Source organism: Clupea harengus, chromosome 17 (genome assembly GCF_900700415.2).
Source record: "Clupea harengus chromosome 17, Ch_v2.0.2, whole genome shotgun sequence".
Lineage (NCBI taxonomy): Eukaryota > Metazoa > Chordata > Actinopteri > Clupeiformes > Clupeidae > Clupea > Clupea harengus.
In genome coordinates this window covers 11,707,594-11,730,707 of record NC_045168.1, presented here as the reverse complement: position 1 = coordinate 11,730,707, position 23,114 = coordinate 11,707,594, and the positions used below count along the sequence as shown (strand labels likewise).

General features: G+C 41.6%; 1 protein-coding gene across 2 annotated transcripts; it reads left to right on the top strand.

Moving 5' to 3' along the window:
- The first annotated feature begins 258 nt into the window (after nucleotides 1-258).
- si:ch211-217a12.1 (alanine aminotransferase 2-like) lies at nucleotides 259-23,007 on the top strand. 2 transcript variants are annotated; one of them, XM_031584266.2, is made up of 12 exons: nucleotides 259-364; nucleotides 11,800-11,995; nucleotides 15,756-15,845; nucleotides 15,959-16,067; nucleotides 16,736-16,866; nucleotides 16,975-17,218; nucleotides 17,306-17,385; nucleotides 17,509-17,645; nucleotides 21,341-21,515; nucleotides 21,610-21,765; nucleotides 21,950-22,062; nucleotides 22,169-23,007. In XM_031584266.2, exons 2-12 carry the CDS (start codon nucleotides 11,858-11,860, stop codon nucleotides 22,257-22,259), a joined length of 1,464 nt encoding a protein of 487 aa, XP_031440126.1. In that variant the 5' UTR covers nucleotides 259-364; nucleotides 11,800-11,857; the 3' UTR covers nucleotides 22,260-23,007. The 2 variants fall into 2 exon arrangements, with proteins under 2 accessions (XP_031440126.1, XP_031440125.1); XM_031584265.2 differs by lacking the exon at nucleotides 259-364 and adding an exon at nucleotides 11,180-11,335.
- Nucleotides 23,008-23,114: the final 107 nt, after the last annotated feature.

Here is a 23,114-nt window from a genome sequence, read left to right as displayed (position 1 = left end):
ACAGTTCACTGCATTCCCACACCTGGTCTGACCCCAGATCAATGCCCAGCTATGAGTGTTTCCCTTGACAGGCTAGAACACCGTCTCAGGATCAGATACCAAATGAGTTCAGCTGATATGGACCGTTGGCCAGCACTGAATAGCAGATTGCTAAACCAACAGCCAAAGGGCACGCGGAAGGCCCCCTGCTGCCACACCTACAGGGGGATGAGGGTGGTGGTGGAATGATGCAACCAGCGTAGTTCTTGAATGCCACATTCCACATAACGGCTTCTTAATACAGAGCAGAGAGTGACAGAGATAACGAGAGGCAAAGACAATCAGTAAGGACGGTGTTTTCATCTCTTGAATTGCATCTCAGAAGGTAGGCTGTCCTCCATGCAAGTAAAGCCAATTAACCCAAAACGCTAAAATATAATGTGCACTTGCTCTGACTGGCAGCTAACGTTACATTATTTTATTGAAATAATTACTAACCATGTATTGAGATAATTTTCCACTAAGTCGTCAGACTCCTCATTGTCCTTGAGACCTGTAGGTGGAAATGGTCTTTTTTTTTTTTTAAAAGACAGATTTTTACGAAGGGTGTTTTTTCTCTTAAACGCGTGATCAGGTGTTTCAAATGTGTCACCTAATCACGAAGGGTGATTGGTTAACATTTACACGCCTTTTGAACAATCACCAAATCATGAAGGGCGGTTATTCAGAAGACGTTCAAATGTTACTCACTTGTGATTAAATGGCAATGAAAAAGTGTAGACGTTCGTAGGCTTGTTTAACAGGTGTCTAGTTGTCTGGGCAGTTAGCATAATTGATCCATTGCGAATACAAGGCTACTCGAGTTTGCTCAAGAGGTTCCCGAATGTGATTTAGAATATTGTCCGATAGGAGTAATCCGCTCGAAGAGCTTAGTGATGCAACATTTGTAGTAACAGAGAGAACAAGTAGGCAGTGTGTAGTGTGTGTGCGGCTTATTATACGTCTAAGGTTTGTGGTTTCATTATATCTGTGAGCCCAGTTCCCCAGTTTTAAGAGCTAGAATAAAATTAAAGTCTACTTAAAGGAATCAGTTCAACTTAAAACCCAGTAAGCTATCTTGCATAGGCCTACTTTATGGACCTTATCTAAACAAAGAAATAAACAAATCAGAATCAATCAATCAATCAATCAATCAATCAATCTTAAATATGTCTTTTGTAAATACATAATTTACAATTCAGGATCAATATAGTTTATATCCTAAAAGTCTTATCTAAATATATAAATTATAATTCAGGATCAAAATCAACACACAAATATCTAAACATGTGGAGCCAAGCGGGACTGTTGTTTAGGACCAGTCTGATAGGATGAGATTCAGATTCAAAAGTTCTGATGATGATGAAAAGATGATGGTCCTTCTGTGAGTTTGTCACACAACTGATTAGGAATATATACAGTAGCCTACCTTTTTGTCAATATACAAAAGTATGTCTTTGTGTGTGTGTGTATGTATGTATGTATGTATGTATGTATATATGACCAAGTAGGCTACACCTCCTCAGCAGGAAGAGTTGGCAGGGTAATGTTTCGGACTCTGTTGCCCCGGGTGATCACTAAGAGGAGAGACTTTTGAACTGGAGAAAAAGCCAAGGAGCAGCTAAACTCTTCCTAACAAAATGTTTTCAATGTCAAGGAAGTTGATGACTGCAGGCAAACGCTTTTGTCTCTCTCCGTCTGTCGGCAGTATAAAGCTCCAAAGACTGTAGCCCTCGCTGTAATTCCGTCTCTTCCTTTCATACTCCATGGATCAGGGAAACACCCACTGCAGGGCTACTCAGCTAGCGCACCTGATGTACCGGCTAGCTAAGTTAACTGTAAGGAACACCGAAAACACATTCATGACCTGAAACTAAACTGTCTAAAGATATTGGTTTTGACCAGTGGGAGCATGTGCAGGAGAGGGGGGCTGCCTGCAACATATGCACAAGCAGTGAGTGACCCTCCTCCTGGCTCTGATTGGTTGTTTGCAAATGGCCTTAGGAGCACTACATATAGCCAGTTGGGCCTGATGTTTTTACAGATTATCTGCCCCGATGTACTACTGTCAGGAGATAATGACAGTTTTAGCAAATATGACAAAAAGTACATTTTCTAAGGGTTCCCTACTACCAGTGGTGTATAAAGTACCCAAAAGCCATACTTGAGTAAAAGTAAAGATACCTTACTGGAAAATGACAAAAGTAAAAGTAACCTTTTAGAATACTACTTGAGTAAAAGTCTTAAAGTATCTGATCGTTACTGTACTTAAGTATCAAAAGTAATTTTCTGATATTAAATGTACTTAAGTATTGAAAGTAAAAGTACAAGTAAATGCTGTTAATAAAAAAGCAAAGGGTCAGAATTTTGAGAATTATGAAGTTTATTCCGACTAGAATGAGCATACTTATAAACTGGGCCTTATTTGAACACAATTTTAACACAATAGGCAATACTAAAGCAGCACCGAAAGTAACAACCCAGTCATTACTTGAAACTGAAAAATGTTTTGTTCATCTTCAAACAAAACGTCCCAAAAAGCCATTTCAATTTTAATCTTTGTAACATTTTGTGAATGTGCTCCTGAGTATCCCAAGGTATGCATAAGGCACAACCTGAGAGCAATAACCTGGCGATCTGATACAAAGTTATAGCATTACATCAGGATCATCAGTTTTACAAGCAAGTTATCGGTACAGTGACTGTGAAATACTTTCAGCAACATTTCAGCAGCTATTTTATACACACTGCTACGTTACTGTACTGTGCTGTAGATTGTCACCATCCTAGCTAGCTAGCTAGATACCTCGCCAGAGATGGAATAAAGAATGAGAAAAAATCATCTTTGTAGGTTATTAGCTAGCTTGAAATATTATATACAGATCTTACCCAGCGGTGAAAGAACATGACTAGTCTACAATAATGTGCTGGTGGCATTTAATGAAGAGGTCGTGGGGTTTCTCATTTTTTGATTGAGAGTATGCTTTTGCTTCGATTATTGTTGTGTCCCCTCCGTTGTTGATCTTAATGTTTTGGATATATCCTTCCACTGCATATTGCAGTCCATTTTGCCTTGATCTGGAGGATATCGCGGAGATATTACTCCAAAAAAAATCACTGACACTGACAGACAGTATAGTATAGTGCATGAACGAGTTCAAAAGACGTAGAAACAGTAACTAAGAGAACGGTGCTTTTGCAAACGGCCACTGATTCGCCAAACCTGCTTGCAGTCTGTGTTCTACCACAGTCCCCGACGTTGGTCTCGTCACTCTCATGATTTTTTTTTTTTCTAAAGATGATTTGATTTTGTAACGAGTAACGAAGGTTTCAGGAGAAATGTATCGGAGTAAAAGTATCAGTTTTCTTTGCAAAATGTAGCAAAGTAAGAGTAAAAGGAAACAGAAATATAAGTAGTAAAGTAAAGTACAGATATCCAAAAAAACGACTTAAGTACAGTAACGAAGTATTTCTACTTCGTTACTATACAACACTGCCTACTACAGCTAAGGGTTAAGGACGTAATGTACTAGCTCACCCAATAGAATGAGGGCTCATGCAGCAGGTGATTCATTTTTAACACTAAATTAGCTAAATTAGAAGTGGACAACTAAACAGTTGATGATCATTGTTCTTAATTTGCACTCATCACCACTGTTTAGCTGTGCATGTACAAGCTATGTTTAACAAGTGTTTAAGGCTTAGGCCTAAGGGTTGACCAGAGGGGTATTCCAAGTAGGATACGGCCTTGTTCAATGCAGAAATCTAGCGCTTAACTAGCCACTATCTTGTTACATAAAGGTTCAAACTGCACGAAATTTGACACACTGCATCACTACCACATTCTTTGGACGCAAACATGAAAATGTGAAAATTTCGCCTATAGAGAGCAATGGAACTGACACATTTCACCTCTTATTACACGGCTCTTCTTAATGCTGTAGAATGCTCCATTCACTTGAATGGGGCTTCCCAACGTTCTGTGGTCAACTATTTTTCCATATTTGACCGTTGCTATGCATAATTGACCGCTGTCAAGGGAAGTGGCCTTTTTGCCTCGGATTCACGTCTTTCGTAGCACTCCGCAAGTAGTCCGGTAATTTATCAACCTCTGTGTATTCCGTTGCTTAGCGACGTCAGCTGCTCTGATCTTGAGTTTCAGCTGACAGTTGAGCAGCTGTGTTCTAAAGAATGTTCAACGTCTTTGAAGTTCAACGTCTTTGGCGAACTATTTCTCTGCTTTTTAACACCACGAATGGTAACAAATAAATTGTAATTAAAATGATATTATAAAAAGACACACTGTGTTAAGTTATTTTTTCGTTTTGGCAAGTAGCCGTGTAATAAGCGGGATAATGTATAGAACGCCGGTCATTATCGGGAAAATAAGCCCCTTCAGGGCGAAGCAACACCCCTCCGCTTCGCGTCGGGGTGCGGTTCGCGTTCTATACATTATCCCTTACTTATTTGCCCACATCTGTTAAAGTTCCATTTGGCTTGCTCATCAAAATATTCGCCAACAGCCAATCAGAATTCAGCAGCCATTATATGCCTGTGATGTAAAGTTTCAAATGTAATGAAATTCTGTTTGGACCCCGATGATCGCTGCTTGAGAGTTTATTTAAATGTATCGTTATGATGGTGTATACCCTAGTCCTGTTATAAATGTGGATACTCTACATTTTAGTATTGTTTTCAAACATAATCTTGCCTTTAACATATAATCCTACGTTTTATACATAGGTGCATGTCTCTCAAAACTTTAAGTAAATGCCAAGTACATTTATACAAATAAGCTCATATTGTTTTTTATGTATACATGTAAACTTCACAAAATGCTCAAATTTAACAAAAGGATATATCTGTTAGAAATTGACACTTATGCTTCTTATTAACTAGACAGGTCGCAAAACCACAGAATGTAACTGACAGATACTGCTTCACAACTTATCAGTGTACCACTGATACCCACAAACTGTAGTTCCTTACATTTTCACTAAGAATGAGACATACAACCGTTTTATTAATCTATTTTCAAATCAATTCAGATTATTAGGGTGTCTGAGGGCCTCTAGTAATGGTTGGGGCCAGGTCTGGTTAATTAACATTTAATTTGTATTGTGGTTATACCTGAATATCCATCCAAGGAAATTGCATTGAAAAATGCCTCCTAGTTGCCAACTTGCCATAAAACATTTCATAGGTAATAAAGTAGGCCTAAATCAATTTAGAGTTTGATTAAAATAATTTAAACTTTTCCTTCTTAACATGTTGTGTTTAAAGAGGTGGGTTTATATGAATGATACTTGCTGGTATGCAATCATGTCTTTCACTATAATACTTTATAGTGTACTATACTTATAATTTGTACTCTACTGTACTCTATTTAGGTTGGAATTCATGTAATAACTAGTGCTGTCAGTTTAACGCGTTATTAACGGCGTTAACGCAAACCCATTTTAACGCCGTACATTTTTTTATCGCGAGATTAACGCGATTTTTTTTTCAATCATTTTTTTTTTTTTTAGATTAACATTCTTTTTGGCCTCGCAGACTGTGTAGTATGCTAACGTTGCGTTTTGAGTGAATGGTGAGCGCGATACGGCGAAATGGATGATAAAAAGCTTCTGAATGGAAAGTTTACTTTTAAAAGTTGTGTTGTGCAAAAGAAGCGAGCTTCACTGTTGTCTGAAAATGTCAACAGGCAGCTGGCTGAAAGCAAAGAAGTAGTAGGCTTACCTTTTATTGGTAACCTAACTGTTACAGTTCACTGTTTCTGAAATAAGAGGCCTGACTGCTATGTTCCCAGCAAACTTGGAAAAAAGAAAATATTAAGCCATGGTTTAATTGCACTATAGGCTGAGTCCTTGTTTACCTGAAATGTGCACTTTATAATTTTATTTTGTACCGCCCTGTTTGGCAATGTTGGTTTTCAATAAAAAAAAACATTTGCATAAAGCAAGCCAATCCACTTTTCAATGTTGATAAGGGCATTAAAATAAAAATAAAATGATGGAAAAAATAAATAAACAAAGGGACATTTAGAATAGATAAAAAAATGCGATTAATCGCGATTCATTTTGAGTTAACTATGACATAAATGCGATTAATCGCGATTAAATATTTTAATCGTTTGACAGCACTAGTAATAACACATTTAGTCTATGTTTATGGATTTAAATGGAGACCTTGACAATTGTGATGTTAGTATTTGCCATTATAGACAAAAAAATATGTTTCTGTCAATGTAGGTACAAATTACAACAACTCTGATGGCTATTTGTTGCCTCGCCGATGAAAATTATATACAGAAGAATTCATGTTTTAATTGATCTTAAAGTCATTGATGTCTTATATGCTGTATGTAACAAGAGGTGATACTGCTGTGTCGTCAGTAGTTGATGTCTCTTAAACGTGCTGTGTGAGTGAGCGAGCACATCTCATTTCTCATGTATGTCTGTCCTCCATCCTTGTTGCATTCCTTCCTAGTTTCTTTAATGTGTTTTTTGTTTAGAGGCAGGGGCTAAGACATAAGAAAGAAAGGAAGGAAGGGATGATTGACAAATAAAGGAAATGAGAATAACCCATCTGTCCTTTAGTCCTCCATCTTCATTCTGTCCTTGTTTCCTTCACGTTTTATTAAAGGGAGGGCCTAGATTGTAACGGAAGAAAGGAAGGAAGAGAAAAGGTAAAAAATGTTGTGTAGGGCCTAGACTACAACATACTTTGCATTGCTTCATCATCCAGGGTTAGGCAAAAACGCCAGAGTCCTGTTCATAACTCATAACTTTTGTTACAGGAGGCCTATATTGTTATAGGCCTAATTGTTTTGTTACATTATTAGTTATTGTTGCTGATGTCTTATTGTGTGTAATCTATGAATTAAACTTTATCATAGCCATGTATGTACACAAATAAGTTGTATGGTGTTCGCTACAATTCACAGTTTTGGCTAGCCATAGATCTTGAAACGTATCCCCCTCGGGTACGGGCCTTACTGAATATTACCTATTATCAATTATACCTGTGCTTGTCTCCCATAATTTTCAGTATCTACTGATGGCCTGTTAGTGGGGCTTTATGTAGCCCACAACACATCTCACACACGACCTTACTTTCCCAAAGGAATAGCCCACACTGCAGCCAGATGTTCATTTTAAGGTAAGGAGTCTCAGCACTGTTGTGTCGGTTGTGCAGTTCCAGGTTTGTTCTTCACTCGCTTTCTATTGCACATGATCATAACTCATGAAAGATGGACTCTGAAGGCGGGGTACATTAAGTATGGGTACAGGGTGCATTAAGTATGGTATGCAAGTTGTATACAAATTGTTGAGTACCAGTTTGACCCGATTAATTGTTCTTATGGATTGGATTTTACCAGAAGGTAATGACTTGATATTTGTTAGCTACTTAATGTGTTTGATGCAGTGGATTTAATAAATGTAATGTTATATGGTCATCTCTTGGCATAGCTCAAGAAAAAGGAATGTTTGATGCATTGGCTTTAAAGCCTAATGCTCCAAGGCCATATCTATGCAAACAATTTTCAGGGGTTTTCATTTTGAATTTCAGTTTTAAAGTTTTAAAATCCTTAAAACTCCAGCAGTGTTATAATGTAAAGATCACATTCTACTGAACTTTAATAAATCTTACACTATTAAACTGTTAATGGAACACTACAAGTAAAATGGCAACCAAACAGCTGACAGTATTATTCTGTAAATCTTATATTCTAGACAGCACAGTACTATAATACTTTTTACAGTAATAAACTGTTGTAGATTACATACACTGCAGAATAACAGTTTATTGCTGGCAACTGTAGCTGCCAGCAGTTTACTGTAATTTAACGGGGAAACGTGTTACAGTGTTAAAGGAGGGCTACTGTCTCTTGTTATAGGTTGTTAGACAAGACCTCTCCCCGCTATTACTTTGGACCCTTCCTTCATTCATCTTTCCTCTCTAACCACCCACAGTTATCTTTGCCAAAACCTTTATACTTCCCTCTTTTTTCCACCATTTTTATGAATCAATGAAATGCTTGCAACCACGCCCCAGAATCTGAGAATCTGCATTGTCTGCTCGCCAATGTTCCTCGAGGCTACCAGATGAATTACTAGAGGAAATATTTAACATGATGAGGATGTAGCCAGTCTGAACCTGTTTTTCTGAAAGGGCAGTAGTGTCTATAACTTTTGAGAGAGGGGGAGGGTGGTTGTGCAAGAGTGCTGTGGCTGTAACCCTATATGCTTCCACCACTGAGGAGAGACTTAGACATGTGCATGCTGGGATGAGGCTGGATTCACACAATGACAATAGACATGAAACTAGTTTATATGTTTATATGTTGTTGTCATTAGTTTGGTTGACTGCAGCTGTTCTTCTGAGATGTGTTTAAATTACAGCATGTTGCCATACATAGCCTATGGCTCTCATAAACAGAATAACATTGGCAACTTCAGTGAATTAAACTGAGAAACCAGAGCCTATCGGTCAAAAGAAAAAATAAAGACATTAATCTATTAGGCTACATGACCTGCAGTTTGACCCCACAGTTCTCCCTTGCTTAGTATGAACAGCCAAGCCTTTTAGTTAAACAAAAAAGTTGCATGGTAGTAGCCTATCCCACCACACAGGACAGTGCAATTCATTTTGGTTTTTGTGTCCTGTCTGTATTTCCCTGTTGTGTCACTGGATGGAACAATCATGCACCCATTCCTTCACTTTTACTTTATTTGAATAAATGTGAACGTCACAAATAATGAAGTTGCCTAGGCTGCATCATGTAAGGGATAACAGCCACCGAAATGTGTACCGTTACAGAGATACTCTTTTCTGATTGGATGGCAGGTGTCGTGATATTTCTTTATAATGGGACACCTATGAAGTACATCAGGTAAAAAGGTTGAATCACCGTTGTATACTATGGAAACTTTAAATGGTAACTGTAACAACCGTAGTAAATAACGCTTGACTTAAAGCTGTCTATTGATAGAGGTTACTACAGTGATTAACCCTCTGGGGATGATCAATTATGTCTGGAATCTCGGATCCAATCTTTGCACCACATCATCATTCCAACGTGATAGTGTTGCCATAAACCTTGAAGGCTTTTTCTTCCTATTAATCCACTGAAAAATAAAATGACTGTTTGAAAAGTATCTAAAATACGTGAAATGTTCAGGTATGTTCATCTCTAAGTCACAGCACCAGTAGGGCAGTGTAAACACCCAACCCTTCATTAGTACTTCTATTCACATGTGTCAAGACTTCTTCATTACCTGTGGCTTTGAGAGAGGAGATAGGCTAGACAATGCGGCAGAAAGGCTGCTGTAAACAACACTCCACCCAGGTTCAAGGAGGCTATAATCCCTTTATTTTGAGGCTAGCCCTGCCATTTGGAACTCAATGGTAGAATCGAAGGAGATGTAGCCCTAATACGTGTAGAGATATGGAGAGAACTGGGGTATTTGTTGTTACCAAACTTTTAAAATCTAAGGACAATAAGACATAGTGGAATATGGAGCTAGAACTTGATGAACTACTAACTTACTGTCTAGCAAGCTGGTAAACTACCAAGCATAATCAGAAACAGCTAGGTTGCTAAAGGATTTGGGCTTAGCAATAATGGAATAATTTGTTACCAAGCAAACTATCCAATGTTATCCTTGTCTGTGATTTAAGAAAAAAGTACTAAGTTAAACAGGTTGGCTTTGAAACATGTTTCCTTTGTGGGCTATACCTGCATGCATTCCTAAATACAGCTCTGGCATCCTAGGTATAAGCGAGACAATGGCCTTTGAGGTATTACGTTATAGGCCTACGAAAATATTGGACTCGGTGAGACTTTGCGTTGCGTTGTGGAGTAACAAAGGGTGTTCCACAAGGATCAATTTTGGGTTCTGTCCTCTTCACCATTTATGAGTGTCAAGTCCATCTTTATGCTGATGACACTATTGTGTATTGTATTGCTGATTCTGTTCAACTAGCCATTGAGAACCTGCAACTTTCCTTTAATGCTCGTCGGGAAGCTCTTATTAATCTCAAACTAGAACTAGTTCAAGTAAGTTTACGTAAAACAAAATGAATGCGGTTTACTAGTGCTACAAATATTGATTATAACAGTTTGCATATATCCACTTCAAATGGATCTATAACATTGGGAGTCACTGAATATAAATATCTTGGCATCTAGCTTGGCGAGAAACTTACATTTAATTACCATATACACAATCTTGTCAGTAAACTGCAACAGAACTTCTTTTACAGAAACAAATCCATCTTCCCTATGAATAGTAATAAAAGGATTGTTGGAGCAGTTTTCATGTCGACTGAACCCTATCAAACCCACTCAAAACTGGCTTTTGCTTGGACTTCCTGGAATGACCTTCAACATGCTCTAAAATCAACGGACAACTCAAATCTATGATCACAATCTTCCCTGCCTCAATTTGAAACTATTTTAACTGATTTTTTTTTCTGGGAATTGTTATCTGTCTCTTGATGTTTTTTATTTATTTATTATTGTTTTAGTTTGTTTAGTATGTTTTGTGTATTATGTTTGTATGTTTAATCTAAGATCTTGACAACAATGAGGATGACACTAGCCTACTAGCTATGTAAGCAATTTTGTTGAATGACTAATGAACGTACTGCCGATAAATCTACAGCAGTAGAACTTTACCAAAACGGGCAGTTAAGGAACGCACCATAATAGTTAGATTCAAAAGTTTGATAATGATGACGTCAAATACATGTTTATACATAAATCTCTGGATTCATAACCAGTGTTGGCTTGATGTTCAATGGTTATTCTTAACATTGATTGCCAATTAATACCCTACATAAAGAGATGACTTTCAGATGCGCAATATCTCCGATTTCAAGGTAGTTATGCTTGAGTTTTTTCTTTGAATTAGAACAGTTTAGACAGTAAATTGGGTCATTTTAGCTACAGTTACCTAAGGTTGCGTTAACGCCAGATATTATAGTAAAGCCAGCGTACCCTTGTTTCCCTCTAAGCGGAAGTTAAAAGTTAGATAACGTTTTCTTTTTTTAGAAGTAACTGTTACTTCTGTATAGCTACTATACTGTAGTGACCTAATTTGGCACTGCCGTTAGATGCAAACTGTATGTAGTAGGAGGGGCATCATCACACTGTCGTAGGTTGGCTGGTGAGGACTGGGGAGGGGATAAGGGAAAGTGAGCCAATTACAAGTTTTAAGACACAACAACATTTGGCAACACGAAGAGAGTCTGCAGTCACACTTCAATGAGACTGTGACAGCTGCGCCTATCCCTTCCGAAAAACTTTTTGGTAACTGATGTTGTTAGCTGCTAGCTGTGTTGTTAACGAACAGAAAAGTGTCATTTTTAAACATTTGCATTGATTTGGCTTCCGTCAATTAAGATAGCTCACTAACCTTATATTCGTTGTAGTCTGTCAAGAGATCAGTCAGTTATCTAACTAGCTAACGTTAGTTGGCTAACATGATAAACAATGTGTTGTAACTTTAGCGTCTAACCGTTTTGTTAAGCAAACTCTGGGGGAACCTTACAGTAGCTTAGGCTACACGCGAAAAACCTAACCAAATACCTATTGTGAACACGTGAATTCACTTTTGTCTGATCGCAGAAATGCTTTTGCCAAACAGTTGCAGGATACAAACACGTGTGCCTGCGTCGGTGTGCCTAGACTGCCAACCTGTGGATACAAAAGTGTACGTTACGTGAAGTTCAGCAATATATATATTCTCCCCATTCCTTTCTCTTCCGTCTCAGACTTTGGAGTGCATCTGCGAGACCATCTAAGCCACGACTAGATATCGGCACAAGGAAAATGGCAGAAAACGGCGTCTTGCACCCGGAGAGGGTACTTACCCTAGACACCATGAATCCCAATGTGAAACGGGTTGAATATGCAGTCCGCGGCCCTATTGTCCAGCGGGCTGTGCAGATCGAGAAGGAGCTGAAAGAGGTAACATTAACGTAAAGTGTTCTTGTGATTCTGTCAATATACTGGTTTCCGTTCATTTAATGTATCTGTACTAAGTGACCGTGTGTGCCATTCCTGGAGTTTGAGAGAAGATATGAGGTATGATGCCTGTTGCCTTTACCAGTATTTTCTATTCCAGAGTAATATTCACACACTCCATTTCAGAGTATAACACAAATGTTTCAAATTTTCTGGTAACCACATCCACCATATGGTGCATACATTTTAAACTTTGCTTCGGAATACCCTTTCACTGTAAATAATGGGCGCGTGATGCCTCCCTCCCACTTGACTCATTTCATGAGTTGGTTTTCTGCCATGTCAATAATATTTGTTCACTCAGTTGACAGTATCACAAGTATGCAAGTATCACAAGAGGTTTACTTTGAACAGTGAAGACACATCCTCTATGTATGAACCACTACAGACTAGTATAGTTCTGTTTTTCTATGGAGTTGAATGACACAGCAGCTGTTTATCAGTCCATTCCCTTGTCATTGCTAAGCCACTCCCATTTTCTTATTTCCAAGTGATTCTCCCCAACTGTCATTGTTAACTTATTGTACATCACAGCTGGTTGCACATCCCTGCTGACCGTACAAAAAGCATTGTTGGTTAATGATTCCAGAGGGACTCAACTGGGATTTAATGTTTAGAAGAGTTGCAAAGTGCACTTGTGCCAAGGTGGTTTTCATCTCTTTTGGAAATAGACAAGATCATTTTCTTGTGTAGTTTCACACAGTGGATCCTCAGAGAAAATACATAATGTTTAGCAAAATCAATAGTTTGAGAAGGAAGAATGGAAGTGCAAGAAAGGTGTGACCCACAGATGTTTTAAAATGCTAGTAGGAGTTTGAACAAGTGCAGACCCGATAAAGGGGGCTTTTACACACTCTCCTGCAAAAAACTGTGCTGAACTAATCTGTGTTTCTGTTTGATAGCGGGTGTGCCTCTGCATAGTGTGTGTGCGCGTGCACGGGTATACTTTTCACACCCTGGCTCCCTTGTTCTCTGTCATTTTCAACAAAGACCCCTCTGTGAGAAGAAGAAGAAGAACCAAGTCCTTTCTGGCACTGTAGAAAACTTAGGCTATAGTTTGTGCTCTATGGCGGCTCTGCAGTATGGTGCTCATAAATGAGAGAATCGTTGCCTAGTAATTGCATTTTGGGTTACATAATCCAATAGGACTAGCTTCAAAGGAGCCCTTTGTCACTGGCTGTCCTTTCCTAGCCTGCATGGAACCCCCTCCCCTATTGTAATAAGGGCTTTTTTGAGCCAGTGGGAATAATAAACACGTCTTCCCATCAGACAGGGACAAGCTGAACCTTTGCACAAGGAATGTCATTTTGGTTTTAGCCTCGTAGGTCAAACTTCAGTTGAGTTCTGACCAGATGAAGCCATTGTGAGCAGGACATCTGCAGTGACCCTGGAAGTTCATGTCATCAGCCAGTCCTAATGCATAGGTCATACGGGGTGATTCAAATCCAGGCAGAGCAGGCGTGCCTGTGACTACTGTGACCAGCACGGGCCAGGGGAAGCTCAGAGTACTCGAGTATTACATTTTGAAGTTTCTACATCAACATTGAGTACTCGTTAATCCCGTGATGCTAGAGCTCTCGTGCACTCAATCTGAAATGAAATAAAGTAATTTGGGAATTTTTCTGCGATGGCAAACAGGAAAACATGAGGGTTTGTGGAGGGATGTGTGATCTTCCAGCTATGAAAAGCACTAGATTGCCTTTGGCCTTCTCTCTGTCTCTCTCTTTCCCTGCATGCCTTTTTCTTTCCCACACTGGTATTTAAATTCACCAGTGGTCACTCCATGCCTAAATGGGTAGTCTGTGTCCCTGTGCCAGGGGTGCCAATGTGTCTAGCTTTGAGCTTTACAAGAGTCCAAGGGACTGGCAGCACAAAGCTGCTAATGAGAGGGGAGGCGATGGAAGTGTGTGTGTATGGGAGAGGGACAGAGCTGTGTGAGTTTGTTTGTGTCAGTGCACAGGTTTGTGAGAGAAGGAGATGATGCACAAGCTCCTCACTTAAGTCATATTTGTTCTCTCTTGTATAAGCCAAATTTGAATATGATCAACAGATGAACTATGGCTATTATGGCAGAGGACAGAAAAAGAAGTTGCACTTCTCTGTGCCACTGCTCGTCACAGACGAAGGTGAGCAGGATAGTCTCGCAAACAATGCAGACGCGATGCCATGCAAACACAGGGAACTTCCCGTTTCAACTGGACAAGTTGCACACACCCCCTAGACACTGACCAATGATGGCACAGTAGGGCAGAGCCACTGCAGTTTGAGGGGCACAAGTTCACTTGTTGTTTTGACATTGTGGGGAGAGGGATTCAATTCTCACCTCGTCTTCCTTTTCAGAAGATCCCGGGTTAGAAATGAATTGACTTTGCTCAGAGCTGTTTCCCATGGTTAGAATTTATCGGATGGAATTATTATTTATTTAATTGAATAACTTGTATAAATATATTAAGTATCTGTGTTTAATTATTGTGTCTGTCATCTTTTTTTATGTCACTACTTTCAAAACTATGAGCATTGCCACTTCTGTGGATATATTGGTGATAAAATCAGACAAACAGCTGAACTACTGTTTCTACTGTCTTCTATTCCAATTAATTATCAGTCTGGTCATTTATTTGCACATGTGTACCTTTTTAAAGAGATTTTGTAGGGCATGCCTTACAAAAGCATACTCAAATAGACCTAAACGTTGAGGGACAATCTTACTTTCGTACTGAAAGTCACTGTAGTAAAGTATCCACACACTGTCTGTGCAATACAGATTTGCAGAACCGTTCCCACCTCTGCCAGTTTTTGACCTATGTGACCTGTGACCTAAGTGTTCTGGTCATGCAGTGTGTGTTTTAGTGAATCAGATTGAATGAGAGAATCTCTGTAAGCACCCAATGACGTTCTCAAAGAATAGGGGCAAGCAAGTATAATCCCGCATGACATGACTCATCCCTGACGTGCAACAGCATTATGACTGCACTGGAAACTGCAAGGCCATTTGCAGTTTTCCCAAGATTGGAAGTCATGCAGTGTTTGTTTCCCAAGAAAGCCCTTAATTTTTTTATGGAGTTCGTTGGAATTGGAAATATTAAGTAGATGGAATTTGATGGAATTATTAAGTAGATTTGTGCATGGTTTCAGGGATAATAAAGGGGTTGGCTACCACATACCAACAGATAAAGGAGCCTGTTTCCAAATGAATGTTTCTTTAATAAACATTAAGGTGTGCTGCACAGTTTTAGGGAAAATGTATAATGAATAGAAGTACCGTTTTGTTTTTCCTACTGACACCAGAAACTGTTTAGATTTTTGCTTTCACTTCTCATAAATTTCTGAAATATTTTAAAGTTGTTTTACGTTCCTGGCCACATTCCTTCACAGGCATGTCAAACATTTAAAGTGTCTTTACATTGTTTCCTCATTTAGCAGGCCTATTGGAAGCTCTAGGCACAGGGTAGATGGGATGGGACGTATTCCTAACAGTGAATTTGGTGACGATAATGCCAAAATCTGAACCGTGCTCTAGACTCTGAATTGCTCTCATCCACATACTCTATTTCCAGTACTACTAAGTAGGACATAATGTTAAAAAAGTAATGTGAAGTCTGTTTACTAGCCTTCTTTCTCATACTCATGGTCAAATACTGTTTATGTTTTATTCTGCATTGTAACCAACATTCAGACCACCTTTCTCATAATTTGTCTTCAGGGAGTTAAGAAGCCATTTACAGAAGTCCTTAGAGCCAATATTGGGGATTGCCATGCCATGGGTCAACGGCCAATCACTTTCCTCAGACAGGTGTGTGTAAACAAGTAGCTAGAGCTTAAACGCCACGTGTTGTATAATTGTAGTTATAGAATCTGGTGCTGTCATACCATCCTTTTACTATTATTTTACCCCAATCTCCTCAGGTCTTAGCACTTTGCACATATCCTGAACTTCTTGAGGATAACAAGTTTCCAGAGGACGCCAAAAGCAGAGCACGGCGCTTCCTGGCGGCCTGTGGAGGAGGAAGCATAGGTGAGACTTGGCCTCCTACTCTGTTAGATTGACACCTACATGTGTGTAACAGTGCAAACATTGTAATTGTCCAGCCTGTTCACTGAATTACTGATGTCTTCTTTTCCTGCAATAAGGCAGCCAGCCTGACATGAGTTAGCTGTTGCTTGTTATGACAGCAACATTTCTCAGAGCAAAGACAGTGTTAAAGGCTGTCATGGCTGTTCACAAGAAGCAACCTTAATTCCACTCAGAAGGGCAACAACAAATTAAGTTGTTGAAGTATCTGATATAGACCTACCCTCTGTTTATTACATGAAGGCATTATATGCCGACTACCTAGTTCACATGGTTCTTCTTAACCAACAGAGCATGACTGAGAGAGGTGATGCACATATAAAATGGAGATACTTTTCTCTCAAGTCTCTAATCTGTACCAGAATGTATCCATTTCTTCTTTTTGTTGTTCTAAATAGTTTAGGCATTGTAGGCCTGGTGGTTTGGAACCACTGTGGTGGAGACATCTATTTCCTCTTGCCTCATGGCGCGTGTGTGTGTGTGTGTGTGTGTGTGTGTGTGTGTGTGTGTGTGTGTGTGTGTGTGTGTGTGTGTGTGTGTGTGTGTGTGTGTGTGTGTGTGTGTGTGTGTGTGTGTGTGTGTGTGTGTGTGTGTGTGTGTGTGTGTCTTAGGTTCATACAGTATGAGTCAGGGTATTGAGCTGGTCAGACAAGATGTGGCTCGCTACATTGAGCGACGTGACGGCATCCCGTCCAACCCGGACAACATTTACCTTTCTTCTGGAGCCAGTGATGCCATCACGGTGAGAAGAACCAGACGCACAATTGGGACTTGGGCCTGCTCCTCATGTGTAGTACATTATGGTTGTTAATGGTTCCTCTCCCCCCCCCCCCCCCGATCCTTCTCTTAGACCATGTTAAAACTTCTTATTTCTGGAGAGGGTGCTACCAGGACAGGCGTGATGATCTCCAAACCCCAGTACCCTCTTTACTCTGCAGCCCTGGCCGACCTCGGGGCAGTGCAGATAAACTACTACCTGGATGAGTCCAAGAACTGGAGCATGGACGCCAGCGAGCTGCGGCGGTCCCTAGCAGAGGCCAAGAAACATTGCACACCAAGGGCAATCTGTGTCATCAACCCTGGCAATCCAACTGGTAAACCAACCACCCCTCCAAAATAAATGACCACCATCCATGTTACAAAGCATGGAAATGACGTGTCCTTACCTCTGTTTCTAACAGGTCAGGTGCAGAGCAGGCAGTGTATTGAAGATGTGATTCGATTCGCTGCTGAGGAGAACCTCTTTCTGATGGCTGATGAGGTATGATTCGGAGACATTATGGTTCACGTCTCACAATCCTAGCATGAGTTCCTATGTGGATGCACTTAATGTTTCGATGTGGATGTACTGGATTAACTCGTCCATTCTCTCGCCCATGTTCAGGTGTACCAGGATAATATTTATGCAGAGGGTTGTGAATTTAACTCTTTTAAGAAGGTACTGTTTGAAATGGGACCCAAATACTCGAATAAAGTGGAGCTGGCTTCTTTCCACTCTACATCCAAGTGCTACATGGGAGAGTGAGTACAATATGTCTTCCCACATAAGGCGTATGTGGAGGAGCTACAGGGCTACTAGACTGTGTGTGTAATTATATATAACTGTACTGCTTCACTCTTAGATTGTATTTTAAGTATTTTAAGACTACTCTGAAACTGTTCCAACTTGCCACCACCATTGGCTTCAGTTGGTTTCACTCAAATCAAGAAAGGCTACTAATTGCTGGGTTGCAGTTGAAAGACACTCCCACAGCAATCAGGTCACTTTGGCAAGGCAGAAACTGGGAGGGCCTTCAGCCGGGTGCAATCAGTGAACATGCTACTTCCATAGGGCTGTTGCTGAAGCGTCAGCCCTCGTGCTCAGCCCTTTTCGGGTAAAGACGTGCAAGTCTACCTGTACAAGTCCACCGAAACAAGGCTCACAAACAAGGTCAACTTTTCATTTTGATTCTGCCATAGCCATGTGTCACAGTAGCATCTCTGTTGTCACTGGTTGTCAAAAAAGATCACAGCGCAGCAGACGACAGCGCAACCTGGGTAATCTCCGCTCACTTCAACAAACCTCTTCGGCTGTAACCTCTTTTTCTGTTGGCCTGTGGAACTGTCAGTCTGCAGTCAGGAAAGCTGATTTCATCTCAGGTTATGCCAACCACCTCTCCCTAGGGCTCTTAGCTCTCACGGAGACATGGATCACACCTGAAAACAATGCTACCCCGGCAGCACTCTCCACCAACTATGCCTTCTCCCATACTCCCCGGCCATCTGGTCGTGGAGGTGGGACGGGGCTGCTGATTTCAGACAACTGGAAATTCACTCCACTGCTGCCTTCAAACAGGTATGCCTCCTTTGAATATCATGCAATTATGGTAACTGCTCCTGTTAAAACTTATGTGATTGTTATCTACCGTCCACCAGGACAACAGGGTGATTTCGTCCATGAGCTGGACACCCTGCTGTCATCCATCCCTGAGCAGGAGTGTCCAACACTCATCCTTGGCGACATGAACATCCACCTAGACAATCCCAACTCAGCTGACTTTCGGACCCTGGTTCACTCGTTCGACCTACAACAGGTCCCCACTCCTCCAACTCACAAAGCAGGGAAAGAGCTTGACCTCATCCTTGCTCGGAACTGCACCACGGACAACCTAACGGTAACCCCTCTGCATCGCTCGGACCACTTCTTCATTCGCTTCGATGTTCGGCTCATTGAGCAACCCTCTGTCCCCCCTCCGATGGTCTCGTTCCGGCGCAACCTCCGCAACCTCTCTCCCACCCACTTTTCCTCTCTGGTTTCTTCTGCTCTTCCACCTTTATCCACTTTCTCCTCACTAGGTGTCGATGATGCCACAGAATCACTCTGCTCCACTCTGAGCTCATGCTTGGATACTTTGTGTCCACTTTCCACCAGACCTGCTCGTTCTACCCAGTCTCATTCGTGGCTGAGTGATACCCTCCGAAAGCAGCGCTCCAATCTCAGAGCGGCTGAGAGAAAGTGGCACAAATCTGCAGCACTGGACGATCTTGCAAGGTACCAGACACTGCTGGCCTCCTTCTCATCCAGCATCACTGCTGCTAAGAAGACTTTTTTCAACGACAAGATCAACGGTGCAACTGACGCTCGGAAACTATTCTCCACCTTCAAAACTCTGCTCTACCCTCCTCCTCCTCCCCCAGCTACTAACCTCACTGCTGATAACTTTGCTTCCTTTTTCACAGAGAAAGTGGCAGCCATCGGGAAACAGTTCGACCAACTGTCTCCCCCCCCCTAAGGGCGCAACCGTCAATGGCTCATCATTTCCTTCTTTCACCCCTCTCAGCGAGAGTGAGGTCTCCAAAATCCTAACAGATAGCCGTCCAACTACATGCCCGCTGGACCCCATCCCATCCAATATCCTTCAAACCATATCGCCTGCCGTCTTACCGGCAATAACACAGGTGATTAATGCTTCATTTAATTCTGGAACATTCCCTTCTTCATTTAAAGTGGCTCGGGTAACACCGCTGCTCAAGAAGCCGTCTCTCGATCCCACTCAGGTGGGAAACTATCGACCGGTCTCACTTCTCACGCTCCTATCAAAAACCATTGAGAGGGCAGCTTCCAAACAGGTCACAGAGTTCCTAGCAAGGAACAATCTCCTCGATCCAAACCAGTCTGGATTCAAAAGTGGTCACTCCACCGAAACAGCCCTGTTGTCTGTGACAGAGGCCTTGAAAACAGCTAGAGCAGCAGCTCAATCCTCAGCTCTCGTCCTGCTTGATTTATCAGCTGCGTTTGATACAGTCAACCACCGCATCCTTCTGTCCATACTGTCAAGTATGGGCATTTCTGGCAAGGCGCACTCCTGGTTTGAATCCTACCTCACTGGGCGCTCGTTCAATGTGTCATGGCAAGGTCAGCTGTCTGTACCTCACCACCTTACCACAGGGGTGCCCCAAGGCTCGGTGATGGGACCACTTCTCTTTGCCATTTACACCACTTCGCTGGGCCCTATCATCCGCTCGCATGGTTTTTCCTATCATTGCTATGCCGATGATACTCAACTGTTTCTGTCTTTCCCTCCTGAGGACACCACTGTCTCTGCGCGGATCTCGGACTGTCTTGCTGATATATCCACATGGATGAAAAACCACCACCTTCAGCTGAACCTGGCCAAAACGGAACTGATGGTCTTTCCAGCCAAACAGGCCATCCACCACAACATCAGCATCAATATTGACTCCTTGTCTCTTGTTCCATCCAAAACAGCAAGAAACCTCGGGGTCATTATTGATGACCAACTGACTTTCACGGACCACATTGCCTCTGTCTCTAGGTCCTGCCGCTTTGCGCTATTCAACATCCGCAAAATCAGGCCGTACCTAACCCAGTATGCCACCCAGCTGCTGGTGCAAACCTTGGTGAATTCACGCCTTGATTACTGCAACGCCCTCCTAACGGGCCTGCCGGCTTGCGTGGTGAAACCACTACAAATGATCCAGAACGCGGCGGCGCGTCTGGTGTTCAACCAACCGAAGAGGGCACACGTCACCCCGCTACTCATTGAGCTCCACTGGCTGCCGGTAGCTGCTCGCATTAAGTTCAAGTCACTTATGCTTGCCTACAGAGTGCTCGATGGTTCTGCTCCCACCTACCTAAATGCTCTTGTAAGGGCAAATGTTACACCCAGGATGCTGCGCTCTCCTAGTGAGCGTCGTTTGGCACTGCCGTCTGTGCAAGTACGGCAGTCCAGACTATTCTCATTTGTAGTTCCACGTTGGTGGAATGAACTACCCAGCACTACCAGAGCAGGGGCGTCCCTCTCTACCTTTAAGAAGCTTTTGAAGACCCAACTCTTCAGAGAGCACTTCCCGTCCTAACTGGCACTTCGACTAGTGCGTAACTTGCAATTACAGCAGTTACACTTCTGCACTCTTTCTTTCTTTTTATTTCATTTTGTTATATTTCTAATGTAAAGTAGTATTTATTTATTGTTACACCAGGTTCTATTGCTCGTAGCTTGAATATTCTCTCCCTTGTACGTCGCTTTGGACAAAAGCGTCTGCTAAATGACTAAATGTAAATGTAAATGTAAATGTATGTCCTCCACAAACAAATCACACCTTCATAATGCTTACTGTGTATACCCACTTTAAATAGTTAATTTCATCATCCCTATCGTATATCATTTATGCTATTACACCCTTGAGTGTCTGACTGCTTGGCTTTCCTTCAGGTGTGGATTCCGAGGTGGCTATATGGAGCTCATAAACCTAGACCCCGATGTGAAGGTCCAGCTCACTAAGTTGGTTTCAGTCAGACTTTGCCCTCCTGTGACAGGGCAGGCCCTCTTAGACCTGGTGGTGAACCCCCCTCAGCCTGACGAGCCTTCCTACCCTACCTATAAGAAGGTCAGACTCCTCGTATGCCACGCTTCTGTGGTGCACTGGTGTTCTGTATTGTTCATTTGTGGTACTAATCTGAAAACGGTGTGCTCCACAACAGGAACGAGCCGCTGTGCTAGCTGCCCTGGCTGACAAGGCCAAGATGACAGAGGAGATATTTAACAAGGTCCCAGGGATGTCCTGTAATACAGTGCAAGGAGCCATGTATGCCTTCCCCAGGATTGAGCTGCCCCAGAAGGCCATCGAGGCAGCAAAGGTGCATGCTGGTTGAGACCGACTCAACCCCCAAACCCCCCCCCCCCCCCCCACGTCTTTACACAAGCAGTTTGTAGATTTGAGATAAATCATAACTTGGTTTAGTATTTTAAATCCCTTCTGAATATTTGCATTCCCATGCTTACTCTCTATCTTCCTGTGTCTGTATGTGTGTGTGTCTGCAGGAGAAGGGTCAGGCTCCTGACATGTTCTACTGTATGACGCTGCTGGAGGAAAAGGGGATCTGTTTGGTTCCTGGAAGTGGTTTTGGCCAGAGGGAGGGAACATTTCACTTCAGGTTTCTATCTCTGCTGTACTTCCTCAACCACAGTTCTCTTTGCCTCTCTGATTTCTCTCTGCTAAAATACTCTCAATATGTCGTCTTTCGTTCTGTGTGTATACAGGATGACCATACTTCCTCCTACTGAGACACTGAAGGTCGTCCTGGAAAAGGTGGAGGAATTCCACCGGAAATTTACAGAGCAGTATTCTTAATCTACGCCTCGCTCATGTGACCTTCAGCCTGTCAAGTGGATAAACAGGGGGAGAGAAGTGTATCATCTGGTGCCTTAAGTTGCCATAACAGCAGAGTTCACACTCTTGAAATCCTCTCTGTTCCTGTGCTCCTGCTCTGGAACAGTTGGACTATCTTCTCTTGGATTTATAAAGTGCCTCTGGATTTTAAACCTTTAACATCAGCACTTTTTATTGAGCTACATGTCTTCACACTACTTCTGTTTAGTTTCATATCTTAACTCTGTGGTACTGTTTGTTTACTTGTCAGTGTTGTGAAATGTCTTCTTTTGATGTGAAATATGATGTTCGGGAACGGTGCCTGATGCTGTGCACAAAAGTGAAGACCATCTTGGTCTGTGTCATCTCCAGGTTTCCTCAGGGCCATTGCATCAGACGAATAGACACAGGGAATGACTTGATGAATAAGCATTTGACAGCATTGTGACTGTCAAATCTATAAACAAGGGCCACCTAATATTAGGTATTGGGCTATTAAAATATAGGTCACACAACCTAGTTTGATTTTCACGTTAAGGGAATTAGAGGCACATTGTTGTGTGTGATGAGATTATTGGGATACATGTGTAATATATTTGTGACCTTTATTGCAAGGTAGTACTAGGTGGCTGCGCCCTTTGCAAGGGAAGGGTACGTATTGTGTGTTTGACAAAATGTCATTTGTATTTCTTGTGTAAACACTAGGAATAAAGGATTAATAGTTTGTGAACCCCAGCTATGTTTACATTTTTAAAAAAATTTAATTGTAGGTTTTTTTTGGTTTTGTTTTGATTTTAAATACTTAGTTGCCACCATTAGAATATAAACTGTACCTCC

Excerpts from the sequence above, each read along its gene's own strand:
- si:ch211-217a12.1 (XM_031584266.2), top strand. The coding sequence starts at position 11,858 with ATGGCAGAAAACGGCGTCTTGCACCCGGAGAGGGTACTTACCCTAGAC. Across the intron at positions 16,068-16,735 it reads CTGTGGAGGAGGAAGCATAG|GTTCATACAGTATGAGTCAG; the intron begins GTGAGACTTGGC and ends TGTGTGTCTTAG. Across the intron at positions 21,516-21,609 it reads CCTACCCTACCTATAAGAAG|GAACGAGCCGCTGTGCTAGC; the intron begins GTCAGACTCCTC and ends GCTCCACAACAG.